The sequence below is a fragment of the Aptenodytes forsteri genome, unplaced genomic scaffold (genome assembly GCF_000699145.1).
Source record: "Aptenodytes forsteri isolate BGI_AS27 unplaced genomic scaffold, ASM69914v1 Scaffold349, whole genome shotgun sequence".
Taxonomy (NCBI): domain Eukaryota; kingdom Metazoa; phylum Chordata; class Aves; order Sphenisciformes; family Spheniscidae; genus Aptenodytes; species Aptenodytes forsteri.
Genome location: NW_008794452.1, coordinates 5,364,507 through 5,387,100, shown reverse-complemented (window position 1 = coordinate 5,387,100; position 22,594 = coordinate 5,364,507). Strand labels below are relative to the sequence as shown.

The following is a 22,594-nucleotide window of genomic DNA, read 5'->3' as shown; positions in this document are numbered from 1 at the left end:
GCCTCAGAGAGGCCACACGCTGCCTCTCCCCCTGCAGCTGAGATGCCAAAGTGGTGGGACCTGGTGGAGCAGAGAGCTGTCTAATGCCTTGGATGTGGTGAGAGAAGCCCAAATTCTTCTGCATAGAGTATGAAACAAGAAAACATCTTGCCTTGTTTTCGGGGATGGAAAGCTATTGTTCTAGCACATCCTTGCTGCTTTTGGGAAGGCTCAGGCACTGCAGAAATTTTGTGGGGGTCAGCAGCAGCCTGGAAGTTCCTTCAGCTCTTTAGACATAGGATGCATGAGCGCACTGCTCTGATCACCTGCCTGCTCCTGCTGCCTATCCTAGGACAGGTCTGCCCGCAGATCCCGGCAGCCATGGCTGCTTTCATCCCCGACTGAGGCCAGACAAGAAGGTGGCAATAAGTCCTTTGATTCTGCTTGCTCAGTAGCTCCAAAGCTGGAGTATTCACCAGAATGTGCTGTCTGGGTTTGTGCCCTCTGCCGCCACGTTCTGGACTATCCCAGAAATTAAGCCCAGTGACTGGGTTGCTTATTTGGGACAGAGGGGGTCTGAGATCCGGCCCAGTGCACTGTACAGGTTGCAGTCCCTGAGCAGAGTAGGTCCTCCAGGAGTCAAGGTGCCTAAGCCCCCCTGGGGGTCTGCAGATTTTAGCATTTGTAAGGAGAGTCTCATTGTGTTTCCTGGCAGTAGAAAGATGCATCCTTGAAGCCCTAATAACATCTGTCACTGCGAACAAGCTCTCTGCTATGCTAAATCTGCCCTTCTTCGTGGAATATTTGCAGCAGAAGTGATCACCGAGGAAGCTTTGCGAAACAGCCAGAACTTTTTGCGTTAGAGCTGAATCCTGATGCCTCTGTTCGCTTTCCATGAGAGACTAGCTCCCTTTGCCTGTGTGCGTGCAGAGACTTCATTTCACACATGCTGCTCTCCCTGGCTGAATAGCAAAAAGCTGACGATGCAGGGGTTTCTCCTTGGTTTACACTGCTCTGTTCTTTCTGGTTTTGTCTTCCCAGATTGCAGGTGATCGCTGATCAACTGGTGGAAAGGTTTGTGGCCTCTGGCCTGATGCTTAAAGAATGGGATAGGGTGAAACTGCATGCTACAGTCATGAACACTCTCTTCAGGAAAGATCCAAGTGGTGCGTATCCCTCATCCTTACTGATAAATACATTTAAAGTATTACCTCCGAATGGGAAATGCTTTTGTTGGCTTTTATGTTTCTTTTTTTAAAATTTTGTGATTTTTCCTAATCTCAAAAATACCTACAAGGTTGTGGGGGGATGTCACTAAATAAAACCCAGAAGAAAACGAAAAAGCAATCAGCAGAGCTGGAGAAAGCAGGCATGCTTTGAGCACTTTCTGGATCTTTTCTAAGTTCTTTGTCATAGCTTCAGAAACACTATCGCCCAGTAGCACTCATAAGATCTGGGCCAGAGAAGAATGCATTCAAGTACCATGTGAGGTCTTGGGTTCTCTGTGTCCCAACATTAAATTGAAATTCAGTAACAACTCGATGTGCTGTGCTGACCTTTAAACAAGATGAAAATGTGATCCTTTCTGGTCAAGTTAAAGATTGCCTGTTGGTTTAGGAACGCGATTCCAGTGTCATTCTCGTTAAATCAGATTCAGACGGCTATGAAGCTGAATATGAGCTATTATTGAGTGTATAGTGTCTGCTGTCTCTGCCAAAAGATTGTCTGCTCTAGCGGTCTGTAGCATCGTTCTTATCGCATTACTTTATAAAGCAGCCTCAGATGCATTGCGTTTAGGGAGGGGCAGTATATTACAGCTTTGTTCTCCATGTGCAAACATGCATGTGCTCTGGCATTGGTGTGTAGTTTGCAAGCCTTAACAGCATTGCACTGAAGCTTTTCGTAGCTTTCTCTGGCATAGTGGCCTCTGTGCAATGCCGATAGGTTATGTCGAGTATTCTCCAGTTACTGCCTCTGTGAGTCTCTGTATGGACAGTGATAACAGCAGATGGTTTGTGTTACAGTTTTCTGTGCACCCAACGGCAGACTTTGGGGACAACTGCTACTAAGGTCAGATAAGCATACTCAGGCGGTAGAAACCCTGAAAAGATGGGGCTTAGCTCTCTCAAATTGAGCCCTGAAAATTGGTGAAAATGTAAGCCCAAAGTGCTGATGTGGCTTTCTGTTAGGGAAGGCACACGGGCAGCTGCGTCTGGCATTATGAGTCTATATTCTGAACAGCCCCATGAGGCATGTGAGGCGTTCAGACACAACGGTGAAAGCATTACACAGATAGCCATAGAAGTCGCTTTATAGTCAATACAGGATTTGAATAGCGTGCTAGGTGTGAGTGGGACTTCATAGTTAATGCTGGAGATGAAAAAGAAATATTGAGTATATTCACTGAGTGAGGCAGAGGTCCTGTAGAAAGAACAGATCATGTACTTAGGGATTATATAAAAATCCAGACGTGCTCTGGGGAAGTGGATCTAAGACGTAGGCATTTGGCAGTTGCTGTAAGCCTAGGTTGCTATTCTTAATGTCTGTGTGCGTGGCTGCGTGCCCACCCCGCGGAAGCATACACACCACACGTATGTGCTTCCCGGAGCAGGCGGCAGAGGTTTGTATAGGTGCTGTCCGGATTGTGCCTGGCATTGTGCTCACATGCTCAGTCTGGTATTTGGTGCTGTTCCAGGCGATGCAAGCGCTCGCAGTGCTGACTCTCACCCTGGCAGGATGTGGGATTAAAATCAGCCAGAGAGAAGCAGATGTGTTGCACTGAACCATCAGCCCTACAGAATCACCCTAGCAGTAGCTATGATTTAGGGTCTTTCCTCCAGGTAACGTAGGTGATCCCAATAAAGGCACCAATTCCTGTGTATTCAGCCTTGTTCTCTTTAAAACCAAAGTGGAAGTGTTTTTGCACTAAGAACTGGGCAAAGATGGTTTATTAGCTGGCAGCTGACTGGGGAGGGAGAGAGTGGGGGGTGAAGTACAGTGCACACACAGTTCTCCCGTCTGAAGCTCATTCTGGTGGTGGCTTTTCTCTTTACAGCTGAAGAGCGAAACAATACAATGACTGGTAAATCATCTTTCAAGGAACGGGAGTCGTTTAATGGCCGAAATATCCTCAAGGTCAGTATGAAACAGTTAGGGAAATCGAGCCAGCTGTGGATATTGCATAGCCAAAAAAGATTGAAACACCTTTTCAAGACTGCTTTTGTCTTAGGCTTATGGGATCTCCCGGGGTGGGGGGGGTGGGGGGAATCTGTTTAGAAAATAAACAATCCGGATCACTCATAATTGGGAGCATTACAGTATTTAACAGAAGCATTCTTAAAGCTGGTGAGGCTCAGATCAGGAGTATGTAGCACGAATGCTAAGTGGGTGTTCGTGTTGTTGTTTACTTCACTCGTGTTTTACCCTGGAGACTCAGGCTCATGTCGATTCTCAGCCCACCAGAAAGGAGTACTTTGTTGCTCTTGTTCTACTCACTCATATATATTTATGAAACTAAAACCTACTGCCATTTCACTTATTATTTTCTTCGTTTTTTTTTTTAATCCCTGCTATTGATTTGCATGGTTTTGCTCCAGAAAAATAGCAGATAGCGAAAGGGAGTCCCACCAGCCAGGATCTGAGGACTTTGGCAGTGATCAGAGGGTAGGAAGCAAGATCCCCCAGACCGCGGAGGTGGGTAAGGCTCGAAGGGGAGCATCCTGCAGCTTCCCAGGCTTTGCCTGCCAGGGTTGAGACTGCAGGCAGCAGAGGCAGCCTCTGCTGCTCATCCAGATGGCAGTGTCAGACTGATGCTGTGGTGCTTGGCCCCTGCAAGTGTCCAGAGAGAAAAGGCAAGCACAGAGAAGTAGAAATGGAAAACAAAACTGGGTTGTAAGCAAATTGGCAGTGCTCATTGTGTGAGGGGATTTGTTGCAGGCAGCTATGATAAGAGGGAGACGGGACAATGCATGAATACATTTGGGAACTGATAGAAGATATTCTGGCAACAAAGAGACATGAGAGAGGATGCAGGCTGGGTGGGAGCTGGACAGCCCAGAAGGACTTTAGGGCGCCAGAGGAGGGAAAGGGTGCGTTTTATTTGTGTTTACAGTTTTGCTGTATAATGTATTAGGCACTGGATACATGGGGATCTGAAGGCAGGGAGTGGAACTGATTGATCTCCTCTGCGCAGAGGACAAACGAAGGGACAAAATTAGGTTAAGCTCTCATTGTCCTCAAACAGTCTGTGCAAGCGCGGTGTCATGACTCAGCATTGCCACATGTTGAGTGTTTGGTGTGAGACTGCAGTATTGCAAACTGAAGCAGGAAAGGGACGCGGTCCCTTTCTTAATGTGATCTGTGAGTTTTGGTTAGCTGCGGGTGTCAGAGCTAGGCTCCAGAAAGGGAAGGTGGTACATGTCAGGAGCCCTGAGTGCCTGCAGGGACTCAGCTTTCAAGGCGTATGCCCATGTTTCATTTTGCCCTTTGCTTCTTTCTCTTGCATCTGTTAAACTTGTCCTCAGACTTTAGAGAGATGTAAAATCAAACCATCAGTCTTCCTTAATGCTCCTCATCCAAAAATGTTTACGATTTGGAAGGCATTAACGATGCTCCCTCTACTGGTCACATCATTTGTGGACCGCACTGCGGGGTCTGAGGATCTGTGGGTCTGGTGGTGTGCGGCGCTAAGAAATGCAACTGCCCTGCCTCAGATGGCTACTTCTTATTCTTACTGCTCTCTGAAATATGAGCCGATGCATTTTTAAAGCTCCTAATTGATTTTGTACTGATGTAGCCAAAAGAGCTGCTGGCTGTTTGGACTGTTGATAATTACTTCAAAGCATGTCTTGCCGCAAGAAACGTCATCCTTCTCCCCCACCTCCACTACATTTCCTAACCTGCTCTCTTCATATTTCCCTTTGGTCTCCCACGTGCCTGCAGCAGAACGCCCATTGGCATTAATTAATTACATGAGTCATAAATAGCTCCAGGCTTCTTACCAGAGGAGCCCAGCCTCAGCCAGCCACTGATGCATTCTAGCATGACCTTGCAAGGATGCACCAGTTCGCTCCCAGCCCCCTTTTACATACATTATTTATCTTCTGTTCAGGGAGGCTGCCCTCTTGCAAAGTGGCTTCATTAACTTTTGCAATAGGATCTAAACGATGGGCTGTTAATGAATATGGCTGCAGTTAGGCAGGCTGGTTTGCGGGTGCGATCCCCTTGTGCCGATGTGCCGTGCATGTTTCCAGGTGGTGGGACTCTGCGATAGCGGTGTTGGGTGGCAGTGTTCCCACTTGGAAAGCTGACAAAGCACGGCTACTGGTAGGAGGGCATCAAGTCGGAAAACTTGGGTTTCATTGCTCTCATTCCCGTTGTGCAGCTACGACTGGCACTGTCAGGCCAAAGGCTTTGCCTAGCGGAGGGCAGGACCTGAGCTGTCAGAGCACAGAGCACGATGGGGATACCTTGGTTCTGCTGTTCCAGTCTGAGGCTCCCCCGTGGCCAGAGCTGGTGTGTGTGTGTGCAGATGCGCTGGCAGCACATGTTTGCTGATAGTGTGCCTGCGTTACCCCAGGCTCCAGCTGGTATTTTGCTTTCAGCAGAACTAATCAGAATTTTATTTAATAATCCTTTGTTCTACCCGTTCCACAGAGTTAAACATACACTCCTATTTGTGCTAATAAATGGTTGTGCAGGCCGGTACCTTCCCACACTGCTCAGAAAATAGATCCTGTAGGATGAGTTGCGTTTGGGAGTTTAAATTACTTCTGTCTTGAAGAATCTCCATGAAAATAGGCTCCCTGGCCTAGCTGGTGCTGAAAGCCCAAGGGAGTGTATGCCCCAACAGCTGAGTGATTTGTGTCTCCCACAAAAGTGCTAGATGCTTTAGCTTTGTGCTTGTCTAGTCTAGTCCCAAGAAGCTGGGGATGCTTTATGAACTGCTTCATATGGAGCAATATGTATTTCTTCTAGGGTGGCTAGTGGCTAGCTGATTGAGTCCTTTGAACATCCGAGTCACGTACTGAACTCTTACTCCGGTTGGGAACAAAGTGGATCATCTCTTGGAGAGTGGAGGGAGGGGGCAGCAATTCTCAGCTGAAAGACAGCGGCAGCTCCTTCCCCGTGAGAGAAGGGTTGGGCTGGGCGGGCAGCCGGGCCTCAGGGAGATGCTGGTTTGGCAGCCCCTCTGCCTTGCCTCCTCCTGTGTCCTCCCAGGCAGTGGCTGTGTGCCCTGCATCGCAGCTGGCCAAGCAGCACAGCCCTGGCACAGAGGTGGCTGGGGCAGCTGCCTGCATCTCCGGAGATGAGGCTTGGCTGCCTCCAGGCTTTTATTTATTTTGCTTAGTGAAAAAACTAAGGCTAAATAAAAATGCAAAGAAATGCGAAAGTACTGCCTGGCCAAAATTTTCTAAAGTAATTTTTAAAGGAAAGGAAGGCTTCCAGTAGGAAGAAACCCACCTGGACTCTCGCTGGGTTAAAATTGAATGATTTTTGACTTGAGGTCTGAGGAGTAAAAGAGTGGCCTTTGCCACATTCAAGCAAGAGGAAAGCAAATTTTGAGTACAGAAAAAGATGAACCCCGCTGCTTAGCACAAATCTGTGCATTAACAGCTTACAAGATTAAATATTGAGGGAGCAGCTACTGAGGTACAACAGCAGAAAGCTGCACATCTTATGTCTTAGGGCATTAGGGGCAGACTTTAAGCTGGGATGCAAGACTGGGAATGGGGATCAGTTGAGGCAGTGACACATACTGCCGTGCCCTGGTCTAGCAGTGGGAGCAGAGCAGCCGGGCTGCAGGACTGCTCTGGGAGGGCTTCTAGGTCGGACAAGGCGTAATTTGATGAGGCTTCTTCGCTTTTGGGGTGTGCATATAGGGTATTCAATTATGGGTATGTATCTGCTTTCAGTTGGAGCAGGGGGAAGGTGCATTTACTGACTGATATACCAGGGCTAGTGGAGAACCAATCATAGCAAACAAATCTGGTAGTGTTCTCTCTTATCATTTTTATCTTGCTGGGTGACAATAGTGCAGTGGCTGTGGTGTGCAGTAGTTCAGTTTAAGACACTTGATGCAGTGCTGTATAGAGAGATACAATGAAAAAGAAAAATCTTGTCCTGGATAAACGCCCTAACCCCTCAAAATACCCCAAACCCACCAAGCGCTAAACAAATTAATATCTACCCCTGTGTAGTGCTACTGTTACCAATTCCGCTTGCAGATGAGGAGCGCTTCTCATGTTTTGCGGCCATCAGTACCCAGGCCTTTTCTGTGTAACTCTTGTTAGTGAATTTAAGGAGACAGACTCTTTTCCTGGTGTATTTTTAAGCTGAGGTGAAAGCAAAGGGACAAAGAACCTGCGTTAGGTGAGAACAAGACTGCCCAGTGTTCGAAAAGGGTAAGAACATCTTGTTACGCTCAGTGAGGTGATACAGTTGTATATCCGAAGTAGGACTGGCAACTGGAACAAGTACCTAACAGGAGGTGGCTACTTGGAAAGTTTAGAGTTAAAAATACCAAACAAAAATCCACTGGGGTGAGAACAGACTGAGTAAGAGATTGTGGTGCAACATCACTGTATCAGAAATAAGCCAGTGCTTTCCTCGCCTCGGTTTTACAGAAGAATCAAAAGCAGAAATGAAAGGCTGTAATGCCGCTTTGCAGAGAGGATTTTTGCTTTCAGTTCTGATCCTGTCATTATCGAGGGATACTGAAACGATTGAGGGGGCTCAGCAGTGTGCAATTAGAGCAACAGTGGGATGGGGGGATGTGACAGTTGAGCAGACGAGACTGGAGATCAACATTTGTATGATCTTGGGAAAAAAGATTAAACTGGGGTTGCCATGAAAATGCTTTCCTACGAATGATATTCTTCAGGAAAAAACAGGCTTATTCACATTATTTGCATTCGGTGAAATGGGAATCTGAAGTGGCATTTGAAAAACCAGACTAGACAATATAGGGAAAATATCTTTGTTGGAGTGTTTGGGCCTTGGAGCAGAGCGACAAGGCGGTGTTGGAGGCATTGAGAGAAGGCTGAGACACCGCACTGAGGAGAAAGCAGTGCAGGAAGTGCAGAAGGTTTGTGCTGACTTGCCCACGTGTGACAGAGATCCATTTGGTGACCTTACCGTAAAGGGGAGAAGCCTCTTTTTTTTTTCAGAGGTGCTCAGCACCTCTCTGACTTAATTTTAGCAGGAACCGCGAGTGCTGCAAGAGGGAGGATTTGCTGAGAGGGTTATAAAGTTTCTGAATCCCCTTGCCCCTTCCGGGCAGGGCTGCCTGCGGTGTGCCATAGCAGATCAAAGCAGTGTGCTGCTCCGTGTCCCCCAGCACTGCCGCAGTCCCCTCCAGCCCAGCAGCTCAGCCGTTTTGGAGGTGCTGTGCATGCCTCTGCCTTTGGAGGTCGTGCAGTGGGTGCCTCTGCCTCCCACCCGGTGGGCATCCTGCCTCCTCATTTCCCCGAGACTGCTGTTCTGCCACCAGCCAGCCGAGACAGCATCACCTCTTTGATCTTAAGAGGACAATTTTTCCTGGTGGAGCTGGCAGGGGTTGAATTACAGCAGCGCCTTAATAGAAGGCAGGGACCCAGCACATTAAGTGTGAAAAAAAAGGAAGAACGCATTGATTAGCAAAAGTAGGCAGATCATCCCAAAGGTGCTGTGACCCTTCTGCTGGATAATTTCCCGGGTCTGTCTGAATTAATTTACTGGCTCCATAGCTGGGCTCCTCCTCGTAGTGGTTTGGTGAGCGTAACGAGTAGGTTACTCGCTCCTTGTCCTAGTATTCCCGGATGCGTCTCAAGCCTCCTGGCATCTCTGCGGCAAAGCCGAAGCCCAGCTCTTAAAAACTGTTGCTGCCTTTGCTATAATAGGCAGTGCTAGGAGCCATAGGGATGAGGCTTCTTTGGAGAAATGCAGTGCTTGATTATTAATTTCCTTAAATGAGTTGTACTGTAAATCCCTCACGTTTGAGACATAGCAGGGTCTGGGAAGTTAGCAGAGCCTTTAATGTGCTGGAGGTTTTTTTTATTCTTGTCTGAAAGATGTGCAAAAATCTGGTAACCTCCAAATGTCCCACTTGTATTTGTTTCTTAGTTTGCAGAATGCCTTTCACCATAGCAACTAGGGTCTGATTTCCTCACGCGCATGAATTTTCATGGATTTGTGGCGAGGGGGAGAATGGACCAAAAACCCCGAGCTAAAGCAAAGGTTTTGCAGTATGGCAGTGGCAGGAGTATCTCTAGATTTGGCTTGTGAAGGAGGGGGGGCCCTGGAGGGAGAGGATTTCAGCTGAACAAAGGCCTGCATCTGGCCCCAAATAGTTTTATTTGCAAGAAATCAGTCCTGACGGATTAATTTAGACTTGCTGAATGTCACCCTCCCCACTGCTGCATCACCCTCTGGCAGCTGGGGTGGCTTTGCTCCAGTTTTATGAAGAGCTGAGGTTTCACATGGCAGCAGTCAGAGGAGAAGGATCGGCTGCTTCCATGTTCGCAGAGCTCATCTGGAAACCTCATACCCTTCCCACCCGTGGAGGTCAGGAGGGTGTTATGGATGGTATGAAGCATGCTCCTCTTAGGTCTGCAGATGAAACCCAGCTGGGGAGAGGCAGGAAGATTGCACACGTTAGTAGGAGGGAACAGAGCTCCAAATGATCTTGAGAAATCGGGCAGAAACAAATGGGCTGCTGCGAACAAGGGCAGGTCCAGGAGGGAGCGGTGGCATCGGTGCGGGATGGAGAGCTGCCTCGATACCAGCCCCACGGGCCGGGGTTTGGGTTATTGGGGACTGCTCCAGAGCACAAGCCAGCTGAGTGGGTCTGTGGAAATAAAAGAAAGAGGCAAATGTCTGTAAAGTAAACCTCTGACTACGCTTAGCACTCAGCCCCCAGCTGAAGTACTTGTCCAGTTTGGGCACCATGGATGGGTGCAAAGAGCCCAGAAGGCAACAATAAGATAATCGGGAGGGCTAGAAAATGTCTGCGAGCTGAGACTGAAAGGCTTAGAGTTGGTTTGAGGCTAATAAAGGTAAGGAGGAGGACAACACATAGGAAAAACTCTTTAACCATGTGAAAGCTTTCGTCAGTAGTGGATACTACTGTCCTCCGTGCTCTGATGGTAGGGTGAGAAATAATGGGCTTAAACTGGAGCAAGAGGTTCAAAGTAGGTGTTAGGAAGATCTTTGTAATGGGAAGGATAATGGATAATGGAGCACTGCCCTAGAGGAGCAGGAGAAGTGAGGAGAAGTGAGGGTCTCGGTTCTTTGGAGGGAGCAGAGATGTTAGTCCAGGATCTGCCAGCAATGAGCTCCTCCTGCCTTGGGGAAGGAGAGGACGGTGGAGCCGATGACCTCTTTTGGTCCTTTCTTCAGACTGTCGCTTTATGATTACTGAGTGAAATATATGCAAAACATCCATGAGACGGCATTTGTGAACATACCAATAGCTTCTTGGCATTTATGTGGCATTTACTTTGGCTCAGTAAAATAAAAATATAAAAAAGAACCCTCCCATCGTATACTCCTGTGATCTTTCTCCCCAAACTCCATATGTGGTTCTTGCTCTTACATTGGTGGTACTTTTCCAGATAGAGATGGTTATATTGTTATTGCTTTCCAAGGGACGGCACCGATGATTTAATCGGAAGAGCTTTTCCTGTGTCATGAGGAGATACCCCTGACTTGCATCCCGTGTTGGGCTTGTGCTAACCCAAGATGCTCGCTTGCTTGTAATTTCAGGTCTTGGTGGTTCATGGCAAAGCTTGCGGATATAAATGACTCGAGTAGTAGCAAGCTGAAAGCGAACGATAAAGGAATTAGTGCTTTGCTTATGATACAGATCAGCTGCACTCCCAAAAGATAGGCCGCTGGGACTTGTATGGCCAGATTTTCTCCTTCCGGAAGTCTGCATGCTTTATTCTTCCTAAGGTAAATGAGGTGAAAGGGCCTCTGCTGCCACCTTTTAAAACCTGCCCGAGGTTGAAAGAAAACGAGAGGGGAAGGGCCGTTCCTCGCGTTATCTGGGTGGAAGGACTCAATGCTATATTGGTGATGGAGAGACACTCCAGAGCCAGCTGCACACTTGCAGAACAAAACAAACGATCCGCATACGCCCGCCAAGCTTTGTGGCTGATCCTTGGAGGCCTTGGCGCAGGCAGCGTGCTCGTGGTGACAGCCCAGATGACGACGGCCTTCCCTCTCTGCCCTTCCTAGCCCTCGCTTCCCACCCTTGCCTTGCGACTCTGCACGGTGTCTTAATCCTGTAACACCTGTGCAGTAATGGAGGGTGTTGGATGCCTGGCCAGCAGTCCTTTAAAAGCCAAGAAAAGGAAGCAGTCGCTAATTTGGAGAAGAGGTGGGGAACGCCGGGAAGAGCCGCCTCTCTGGATGAGTGCCTGTCTACCTGTTTTTCCTACACGTCTCGTGCGTTATTGCTGGCAAGCTTCCAAACACAATTAAACCTCTGACAGATAATCATTGGCGGAGTGGTGTCCAGAGTGAATAATACAGGAATCAGATACTTCTTTTTTGGCACCAAACTGCTTCAGAAAACATATTTTGACAGTTGAAAATAGAAGAAAAAAAATCTATTATTTGAACAAACTCCCCAGATCTTGACACATTGCCTGGTTGTGTCTCATCTTCAGGGAGCCACCAGGGGATTTGGTTTGGGGTTTGTGTGTTGTAGTTTGGGGGAGTTTAGCTTGCAAATGGAAAGGGTTTTGGTGCATTTCTCAGGATGAGGAAGAAGGAGCTCTGCCAGCATGTACTGCAGCCTGGGAACTGGGGCAGCTTCTGCCCTTTCGTGCTGTGGAGGTAACAGCCTTCTGTAGACCATTGGGGTGGTCAACAGGGAGGTGTTGGTAGCATAAATCTGCAAAGCCAAAACGCGGCACAGGCAGGCTGGCCCTTGAGGTCCCTCTTTTACCAACAGCTTTCCATTGCTGAGCTGTGTTCACGAGTCAGCCTGCCGAGGAGCGACAGAGGTGCTGCTCAGACCTGAGAGGCCCTGACAGGTCTGTGTGGGAGGTCGCAGGAGTGAGGCGCATTAAGCAGATAGGTGGGATCCCAAAAGCGGGATTGGAGGCTGTGGTTTGTGCAGCAAAGGAGGTTAATCAGAAGAGCTCCGATGGATAGAGTTTGCTGGAGTTCAGTGGACTCTTCTTAGAGTCCATCAGTGTTTCTGAGTGTTACGTTCACATTTCTAAATCCTTTTTTTTTTTTTTTTTAATTTTTAATCCATCCATGTTTTTTGCCATCAGTAACTTTTCCTCTATCAATCCTTTTTGCTTAATGCTGGTATCAGCTCTGTAACGCAGCAGTTTGCTGAAGAGTTGGCGCCTTCCCTGCTGTAGCTGGCATGTGTACCACAGTTGTGCTTTAGCCAGATGATTTGGAAGAGCAATTGTTCTCTGCTCTTCCGCAGTGTTTTCTGTCCCAAGCTGTGGATGCGTTTTACAAGCATTAATTCAAATGTATCATCTCTTATGAGATGGAAAAATAGCCTGATGTTTATTTGGGCAAGTCGCAGCCCATGGTCTGATCCTGTCTGGGTCCCTCCCCTCCCTTGAAGTGTAAGATAGTGCAAGAAGAGTTTGGGGTGATGGGGTCATGCTCTGCTGCAAGTACTGCTGGGAATATCCAGGGGAGGGTGCAGAGAGTCTGAAAACAAACAGGTTTCATTGCTCCGTGTTGAGGCACCTCTTCAGAAACGCCACTTAATTTTTCTCCATGCTTGTCAGCGGATGCCTAGGATTTTGTTTGCTTCTTCCCTTCCCCGAAGGGGATAACAGCACCGTAGCATGCTGATTTCCCATGGAAAGCAACGTCCCGTCCCTCCCGGCTTTCCGAGTTTGTTCCTCCATTCACCACTGCTCCTGATCAGGACACGCTGGGGGTAGCAGCTGCTGCTGGGTGAGCTGGTGACTGTTGTCACTGCGTGCAGAGCAGATGAAGCTGTAAAACCTGCGGCTCCTCTGAAGCTTGAGTTTAATCTCCTGGTTTGAGCTGTCTCCGCGCTGCTGTCTGCTGCTGGACCCAGATTCTCAGCGCAATCTTGTACGGCCACAGCGCTGGGTTGCCTGTCAAAAACGATCCTCCTGCACGTGTTCTCCCATGGAGGCAGAGACGAGGGATCTTTTGGTGGATAAACACCTTCAATCTGGGCAAAACAGAGGAGAAGGGATTTCTGGCGTCCCATCCTCAGCACGAACTGTGCAGCAGGAATGACAGTGAGCTCATCTGCAGCCGTAGGTTCCTGGAGCTGTGAGCCTCTTCCTTCCCACATCTCAGAAGTTGCTAATTTCTGTGCTCGTTCCAGATATGGAAAACGGGACACCCCCCCCCTCAGCTCCCTGCCGAGGACAGCTGGGTTTCTTAGGCTGATTGGTCACAGGCTAAGGACATTACATGCCTCTGCTCTCCTGCAGCACTGATTCACCAGGGACAGTTTTGTACTGTTAATCTATAATACCCCTACCCTAAGGCACTGCTTTCTGTGGCTGGAGTTCACAACAAAGCGAGCTCCCCGCAGACTGGGGGGATATGTGTGTGTGTGCGTATGCATTTTATCCTGTGATAATGCTGCTCTTTGGTGCTAGTTTTTAATTGCAAGGCATTGCAGTGAATCGTTGTTCACTCGGCATTTCTGAGCACCGAGGCTCTCGGCAGAGCTGCTTGGACTTTTTATTAATTCAGGATGGGTCCTTTTTGGCTGACTACCATAGACGACGTAAGGCTTTAAAAACTGATCAATAATCCTGATGGTAGCAGCAAAATCCAGGCCAGGCAGCGTGAGTGCAAGCCAGAGATTACGTGAAGGAAGTTTTAAATACCTTTTAGTCCCTTCCCTTGTCTGGACTTATTTTGTCCTCCCGCTGCCCAGTGCCTCTCCAGGCGAATCCATTAATATTTCTCATGCTTGTTGAGCCTGTGACAGGTGATTTAAAAGCACCAGTTTGTGTTGGCATCTCCGCTTTTCATAACCGGAGCTGAAACGTGTCACTGCTGTCCTTATGTGGATTAGCGCTGTGATTTATTACTGTTGTTTCCAGATTTCAACACAAAGGTGCTGTCTCATTCTGGGAGGAGGGTTGTCTGTGGGAAGCGAGCCCCCGAGGATGGCTGCTTGACAAATACCTGCGCTCGGGAACACAACATCATTTAGACACACGTTTTAACTGCTTCATCGAGGAATCGTCCTCCTTTGCATTTGTTTCTACAGTGCTTCGGTAAAACCTACTTTACAGGTTTAGGCAAAAGGGGGAAAAAATGCGGAAAAGAGGCATCCTGGTTTTGATCTGTTGCTCTGCCTTTGATAAGGAAGTTGTTGTGGTTTGGGGGCTGAAGTTTGTACTAGCATTTTTGGCTCAGGTTTGCAAGGAGCGAGCGTTTGATGTGTGATTCTTTCTCTCCCAAAACAAGTCTTCAGCCTCTGTCTTCCTTCAGAAAATGATTATCGCACCCCAAGGGAGCCCTGCTGTGTAATTTGTGGGTAATAGAGGGGAACGGACCTCGGAGGAGGAAGGGTTTCCAACATCTGAATGGAATTGTCTTAAATGAGAGAAATTGGGGTGTTAGAAATGACAGGCATGCTGCTGGCTTTTCCTGGCTCAAAATAAGTGACTTTGAGAGAGAAATGGAGAAAAGCTTGCTTTCTGGGAGCTACCGCAGGGCTGTCTACCTTTCATTGTTACCTGCGCAGTTGTGTCCTTGGACCCAGCCCCCCAAAGGGAGAGGGAGAAGGAGGAGCGCTTGCACACGTGGGCCTACGGTAGTTCGCAGGCTAACATGTAAAATATGGGTATCCATGGACCAGTACACTCCCTCTCTCGGGGGCTCATGGCTTTCGGGGAAGGCAGCACGGCTGCGGTCTCTGCCATTCCCTGCAGGTCCTGGGATGCTGCTCCCGGGCGGATGCTGTACCGCTCTCTAGGCACCTGCTTCTTCCCCGTGGGAGATGCCATGTCCTAGGCATCCTCGCTGAGCAGTTTCTGAGCCTTTGGCTGTGGTTTGAAAGGTAGGGCGCTTCTCTGGCATGTTTGCTTAGAGGTGCTGGGTCTGGGGTTAAAAGTTAACAATGCTCTTTCCTTATTCGGTTCTAATTTAATTTGGGAAGGCAGCAGGGAGACAGAGGACACTTAGTCTGGTAAGTGCTATTCCCTTGATGGGAGTTAGTAGCTTGCATGGCATGCGTGGTGTTGACTTCGTAAGCTGACCTTTACTTCCATCGGGTTAATTTTCATTTATAATATTTAAAAAAAAAAAAAAAAATCCCATCCCCCAACCTCTTATTTATTCTTTAGGTAGCGAGGATATAAATCCTTCAGCGTGTTTGGATTTATAGAATTACTGTGTTTTTGCTGAGCCTCACGTCCCACTCCAATCAAATGACACGGCTTTCGGTAACCGTGCGGGTGATTGCGTTTTTCCTCCCTCCACCTCCCTCCTAGCTGCTCCTGATCCGCACCTCCTTGTGCTCCCTGCAGCCTTTTTGGGGAAAGGTGGGCCCTTGGCACCCACAGGAAGGGACAGGAGGGGTACTAGGCAAGTCTTAGGGTTATGAGCATTTGCTCGTGAAGCGTAACAACCTCCAGGTATCTTCTTTCCTGGCCCAGAATAAAAAATGCTAAAATGCTTTTATAGGAGGCATTTCATCAGCTGTGCTACAGGCCTCCTCTGAAACCGGAGCATTTCCGTGGTGGCTGGGGAGAGGAGGGAGGTATAAATATCTTTCTTGGCTCTGCTTGGCTTCTCCCCAAGATAAATAGAAGTGAAAGTCGAAAGTAGAGGCTTGGCCTTCTGAAATCTCTTCCTGAGCCCCCGGGGACCTGAGCACAGGATGCTTTTGTGATGGGAAGCCAGCTCCCAGTGTTTCAGGGGTCTCGGAGGATGATGTTTGAGGGGACTCCCTCCCCACTGCCTGAGGCAGATCTCGGCCATACGGTGGCTCGGCTGTGATCCCCATGCCTGGCGTCCAGTGGCTTCTGTCGTGGGAAGCCTCAGGGAGCAAAGAAGCATCGGTGAGAAGCCGGCTTGAAACAAGAGCAGAAAAAAATGTCTGTGGTTGTCCTCTAAATCTTGTAGCATGTTTACTCTCAGAGAGTACAGCTACATTACCAAAAATCAATAGTTCTAGCAGTGTTCTCCCTGGGAAACACACACACGCTCGGACACACGAGAGGTGGTAGGTCTTAAAAAAGCCAAGGGAATACAAAATGCTTTGGTACAAGGGTTTTGCTTCACTTTTAGCAGTGCACAAATGGAGGGCCCTTGACCTGGGCAATGTCTTCTGGGACTTTCTGATTGTCTTTCTCGTCCAATGTGCCTGAGGCTGTGCGAGGCAAGAGGGGCTGGGGGGAGGGTTTGTCTCATTAACTAATTTTTTGCTTTGGAGTACATGTGTTTTGTAAGAAAAACAGGCTGTGGTGTGCAGAAATAATATAAACAAGTGTTTGAAAGACTCTTCCTTTGGCTGTTTTGTGTAAAGGTTTGACTTCCAGGGCTGCTGATGGGACTGGCACATCCCAGCGTTTCATTTGTTTTCTTCATGTTTGCAAAGACTTAATTCTACAGAAATAAATGCATCTTGTCCCCCTTCTCTTTTAAAAAAATCCTTTTCAAATCCTAGTATCTCCATGCTTACCAGTGCACGTACCGCTCCCTCCGTTAGGAATGGAGAGAAATTATTTCCATTTTTCCTGGGTGGAGAGTGCTCTGTGAAGGAAAGGAGTGTCGATATGAACGACCATTTTGACAGAGACGGGTGTTAAGGTTTGGGGTGAGTGGGCACGCTGGTGGCAAGCACTGCAGCAAGCCCTGGAGAGCTGGAAATCATCCTTCCTTCTCAGATCAGTCAAAACAAAAAGAGAAAGGAGACCAACCCCTTTTTACTACCATCTCTTATTAATGAGACATTTTATCCTAAGTCCTCTAACATGAACTACGCAGGCTTTTGGGAACATAATTAATCTTTAATTGTATAAATCTTTAATTATATAAAATGGAGTTTGTATGGCTGTGGTCATTTCTCTTCTCTCTTTTCCTCCTCTCCCATCCCATCTCTCTTGAGATGCTCCCTTAGCACAACTTTTCAACAGGGTGCCCCGCTTTAGGGCAGTGGCCACATGGAGCCGCACACACGGTGTCCCTTGAAGCCAGGCTGCTGCGGTGGGGCCTCTTGCTGGGACGGGAGCCTGCATGACCCCTGTGGCGAGGTGCCTGGCTCTTGCCGAGTATGCGCTCGGAAGAACTGGCAGCAAGTTGCAGCTTAATATGAGTCTGAGTGATTAGCAACAAATTACTTCGGACCCTGTGCAAAGTAAGTCCTTGTGCCAGGGTCTTAAGGGACAGGCGTCACCCCAAAGGCAGGATGAGCTGCAGGGAGGTGCAGGTGAGCCGGAGGCTGCCCACCGCCTCTCCTAGGCAGGCACGCTGTGACTAAATGGTCTGGCACAGAGAAACCCAGTTCTTCGCGGCGTTTGTGCTAACCCAGATGCTTTTTGCAGAAGCAGCTTGAGGATTGACTGCCCGTGCTGCCACGCAGGCAGGTCTGGGGAGGAGGAGGTGGTCCCTGGCAGGTGGGCTGCTGGCAGCAAGAACTCTGCAGCACGTCTGACTGCAGCTGCAGCCGTTTCAAGCCGAAGCAGGGGCTTAGCAATCGCTGAGAGCTGGCTCGGCACACATAAATACCCCTTCTCTTCAGAGATGCCATTCTGACTGTCGTGTGTTGATGGGGAATTGCTGGCCTCAGCCAAATCCTGAGTGGAGAGTTGTCTGGGTGAGCTGGCAGTCTGGAGCAGGGGCTGGATTCATCATGGTGCCTGGCATCTGGTCTGCGGCCCACGTACCTCGGTGGTGCTCCCTGGCCAAAGCGCTGCTTGGTCTGCCCTGAAGACGGGCAGGGAATCACTTTCCCTAAGGCACATTTCCATTGTGGAGGAGTGACAGCGAAACCGGGAATTGTCCTGAAAGCAACCTATCTGGTGCCCTTGCAAAAAGGGGTATTTGCAAAGTGGAAATCTCTCCCTTGGGAGAACCAACAAAAGAGCAGTCCTGCCCAAATCAGTGCCAGGCAGAGCCATATGCCTTTTTGGAGGAGGTGAAGTGCAGCCTTTCAGATGCTAATTAGGTATTTGGGGTTTCCATCATTCGCTGTGTGGAGGAGTTGATGCACTATTGGCTCTAGGAGGATGTGTTGTAATTAATGCATTGGCTTTTGCTGGCCATTAGCATTTGCGCCTTCTGTAATGGCAGGAAGGGGTGTGCGACTGTCTTGAGCCAACACCTGCATGGACAGATAGAAAATTCAATAGGAGACAGATGGAATGGACATTTCGGAGATCTCCATGGTGGGGAGATGTCACTGCTCAGGCTCTGAGTGACTCACAGTGCTCCCGTTAAGCGGAGTTTTGAAATTAGCATCTCCACGGAAGGGCTTTTCCAAAGGCACAACTGATGTTTCTAGGTAGAGCAATTTCCTGCATCTTAATGGAACGGGAGGAGCACTTTACGCTTGGACTCGATGCCTTTCCAGCAATATTGCTGAACTTCCTCATAAGAAATTCTGATGTCATTTTTTTTGGTCTGCTTCATAGATTGGATTAATCAGCAGAGACATGCCCTCTGGGTCCCAGAGTTGGCTTGCTTTCATTAATTTGCACTCAAATCTTTGCCGAACAAAGAAGGATTTGTTGAACAAAGCGGGGTCAGTGCTGGGATGAAGAGCCTTGCGCCTCTAGCCTGCTAGTTTGAATTAGGACTGAGCCGTAACTCTTAAGTCGTACGTCCTGTGGCTTGGATTGGTAAAAATGTCCTGGCCTCAATCCTTGCTCCTGCGGAGCCTGTGACCTCAAGAGCCACCAGCCTGAGGTGGTGGCCCTCGGGGTGGTGAATAGCTTCTCCAAGCTCCCTAAATGAGACACAGTCAGAAAGCAAGGTAGGGAAGGTTTGAGCAACTGCTGCTGTAGATAAAAAGAGGTGTTCATTTCATACCATTTGCTTTAAAGGCTAAGTGCAGTCTCTAGGGGGAAAAATAATTTAAAGAATAGTTTCATTAAAGGCAAAACAAGTCTATGAGTAGAGGCTTTTTGCAGGGCCTGCTCTTGCGAGAGATCGGTGGACCAGCTGCAGGCTGCATTCTCTAGGTGCCCCTCTGTTGTGCTTTAACCCGGCAGGCAGCTAAACACCACACAGCAGTTCACTCACTCCCCCCCGCAGCGGGATGGGGGAGAGAATCAAGAAAAAGAAAAGTAAAATCCATGGGCTGAGATAAAGACAGTTTAATAGGACAGAAAAGGAAGGGAAAATAATAATAATAATAATAATAACGATAAAAGAATATACAAAACAAGTGATGCACAATGCAGTTGCTCACCACCCGCCGACCAACACCCAGCCAGTTCCCGAGCAGCGGTCACCAGCCCCCGGCCAACTACCCCCAGTTTATATACTGAGCATGATGTCATATGGTATGGAATACCCCATATTATATATATATAGCACTATACCAGCTACTAGGAAGAAAATTAACTCTATCCCAGCTGAAACCAGGACACCCTCAAATGGTTTTTCTCTTCTCTTTCAGCTCTTCGAGAACTTCTACTTTGGAGAGGCACAGCTGGACTCGGTGCGTCTTTCCCAGAGGTTCTCCTCGGATGCCTCTGGCTACTACGCGACGTCTGGGCAGCTGACCTTCTCCTGAAGTGGCAACGCAGCTGCTGCAGCAGGTCCGCTCGTCGGTCAAATGTGGTTTTACAGGACACGAATTTTGAACAGGAACCCAGGAACTCCAGGCAGGGGATGCGTCATGACTCCTCAAAAGCACATTGCAGCTGGGAACCCTGGCATTTCCCGCAGCTTTTCCTACATGTATTGCCTGCCCTCCCTTCGGAGGGAACCGGAGTCCTTCCGCCTCCTTTCCCTATTGGTAACCAAAATGTCACAAAGTTGCCTGTTTGATATCTGTAGCCTGTTTTCCAAGAAAACAACTAGAAAAACGGGTGCAGGTGGCTTTTGGGAAATCACCGATGTTTAAGCGTGTCTTTATTCCAGAAGAAGGAAGTTTGTTCTTAAAAAAAGTATTTAAAATCCAAGAGAGCTCCCCGGAGCATGATTTAATGATACTGAGGTCAGGCATTGCTTGGATCTCCAGCAGCGTGCCTGTGTGATGTAGATCTCCAAATAAATTAATTCCCTTCAAAAGCAAAGTGTTTATCTCCTGTTGCATTGATAGTTTCTGTAATTAAACTTCCAGCACACAACTATGTTAATAAGAAAGCATTTATGGTAAGAGCTCTTTCCAGTGACCGTTTCGGAGCGTGTCAAAATACATATGCCTTGCAGGTGGATTCTCCATTAAAAGAAGAGCAAAACTCTTTGATACCATTGTGAATCCTTCAGAGATCTGAAGACGACTGTTTTTTCTTGTAAATCTCCCCGTTCGGTAAGAATAGCAACACAGGCTTTCAACTCGCCCGAGGATGAACACTTTGAAAAATGGATGTTGCTGGCGTTTAGTTGTTTTGCAACAAACCAGTGGTGGCAGCAGCTGCTGCTGCTGCCCGTTCCTAGTTGCTGCCATGAATGTGGAATTGCGCTGTCATCGAGGCAGAGGGCGTGTTAGCTAGGGATGGGGCTGCTCCAGCAGCACCCGCTTGTACTAGTGATCATTTTTGAGAGGTTTTCATCCCGTTTCCTCCCTCCCAAAGTGAGCTGGCTGTGTGGCCATGCTCTGACTGCATGCACAAACAGCGGTGGGAGGCGGTCAGGATTCGGGGTGGCTTTCCTTTTTTCCCCAAATGCGTTGCCGGTTGTATTTCCAAGACCAAATTGCCCATCTCTGCTTGCAAGCCCGCCTGCCAGGAAATCAAATCATCTGTGGTTTTGCCGGTTGCCCTTTACCCTGGAGTCTGCGCTTGTACCCAATTACAACCGTTGGGCTTTTTGTCTCTGCTTTTCCTTGCAGACGAACGCCTTTGTGCTCTCCAAGCAGAGGAGGAAGGGCTGCCTTCGAAACAGTTCACTCGGCGAGCAGAGCACCGGCGTGCTCGCTAGCAGGGATGTGCTGAGAGCACTTAGCACCGGTTGCTGTCATCTTTCCGCCAGCCTGAAGAGGTACTTGGCAAATCTCAGCAGCTGCCCAAAGAACAGACCTGGGAGCTGCTCACACAGCCGCCAGCCGTGCTGCCTGCCGCAGGAAGGGGAGATGCACCTTGGAAAGCTTCTGCCTGCTGGGTTTTTAACAACTCTCACCAAGAAGCTGAGCACTACAGGACATGGGGTGTTGTTCGCACTCTGGTTTTCCTTAATAGGGCATTGGTGGCATTTCTATCACGCCTGCTTTCCTCCGTTGTCACCTAATACTGGCGATTCTGATTTCTTCTTCTTCTTCACTGAGGTGGACTTACAGTCTTCCCACCTCCCTAACACAGGAGTAGCTTTGACCTTGCAAACAGCATCTCGGCATGGAGGCAAACAGCTTTTCTACAAAGAAGGGCCGATCCGAGGATACTCCTCCACTTCCCACTAATGTAGACATGTTTTAATGACAGTTATTTCTGTGACTGTTTGGAAGTTGGTTGAATTTTGGCGGTAAGCGGCTTATTCTGCTGCTCTAGCCTGGCACGGCTAAATTCATTTTACACCTCCATCCCTGGGCAGAATTAAGGGTTCTGGTCTGTTCCTCTCATGCGTGGCATCGTAGGTTAGGCTGTGATCCAGCAAACCATTGTGCGTGTACTTAAATTTACGCCTCGCTTGATCCCCTTGTATAACGTTAAGCACGCACGTGAGTGTGGTGGAGTGGCAGCTCCGCTTTGCCGCTTTTGAAACGAAAATGCTTATTACATAAATGAGAGGGGCAGAGTTGGATGTTGTATCCCCTTACACTTACACAAGGGAGCTACTTGCGTAAATAAAACACACCTACTGCTTTTCGGGGGGGCGGGGCTGGAAGAAAATGTACTGCGATGGATTTACCAAGGGGTTTCCCTTTTCTGTCATTGTTCATAAATATAATTAGAACACCTTCATACTGAGCACGATAAAACTGTGTTTTATGCATGGTCCTGCACCGATGAATTGAAATCCCGTTAAACCAGGCAGCGATACGGGTTTGCAAGATACAACCTAATACTTTCGAACTTGCCTAAAACTTGTTAAAACTGAGATCTGCGGCTCTGCTTCTTTCCCCCATCTAGGCTGCGTTAGAGGCTGGCCGCCCCGCTCGCAGGTGCCTGCGTCCTTATTGCACGGAGGAAGAAGAAAGTTGTTCCGTGCCGTCGTTTTGCTCGGCAGCAAGCCTCGCTGGAGCCCAGGTCGGGAGTGCGGCTCATCGTTAACCGTAAAGTTGAAAATAACACCGTTTTCTTAAACGCAGCGCCTGGAAGCTGTATTTCCAGTTGCAGCAGCCTCGCTTAGGGTCAGCATTGCTCCTTCAGGGACAACGTGTGCACCTGCTGTGGGCCGTAGCTGCTGCTTTTCCTGTAAGGAAACGCAGCGCTGTGTTTTCTCTCCATCCTGAGCATCCTCGCAGGGAGAATAAAAGCCGTGTGTGTGCTGGGAGCTCCCCGGCTGCAGCTGCGAAGGAGCAGCGGGGGCGCGGAGCCCCGCG

General features: G+C 48.6%; 1 protein-coding gene across 3 annotated transcripts in view; it reads left to right on the top strand.

Annotated features, from left to right (window-relative positions):
- ASCC1 (activating signal cointegrator 1 complex subunit 1) overlaps nt 1-22,210 on the top strand; it is a 42,641-nt gene extending 20,431 nt beyond the window's left edge. Inside the window, exons 8-11 of one of the 3 annotated variants that reach the window (XM_009290561.2) lie at nt 1,021-1,145; nt 3,035-3,114; nt 19,568-19,709; nt 20,948-22,210. In XM_009290561.2, the coding sequence (XP_009288836.1) occupies nt 1,021-1,145; nt 3,035-3,114; nt 19,568-19,684 (322 nt within the window). In that variant the 3' untranslated portion in view covers nt 19,685-19,709; nt 20,948-22,210. Of the gene's footprint in view, nt 1-1,020; nt 1,146-3,034; nt 3,256-19,567; nt 20,438-20,947 lie in introns of those variants that run through there. The other 2 variants (XM_009290560.2, XM_019474936.1) reach the window with 2 other exon arrangements.
- Nucleotides 22,211-22,594: the final 384 nt, after the last annotated feature.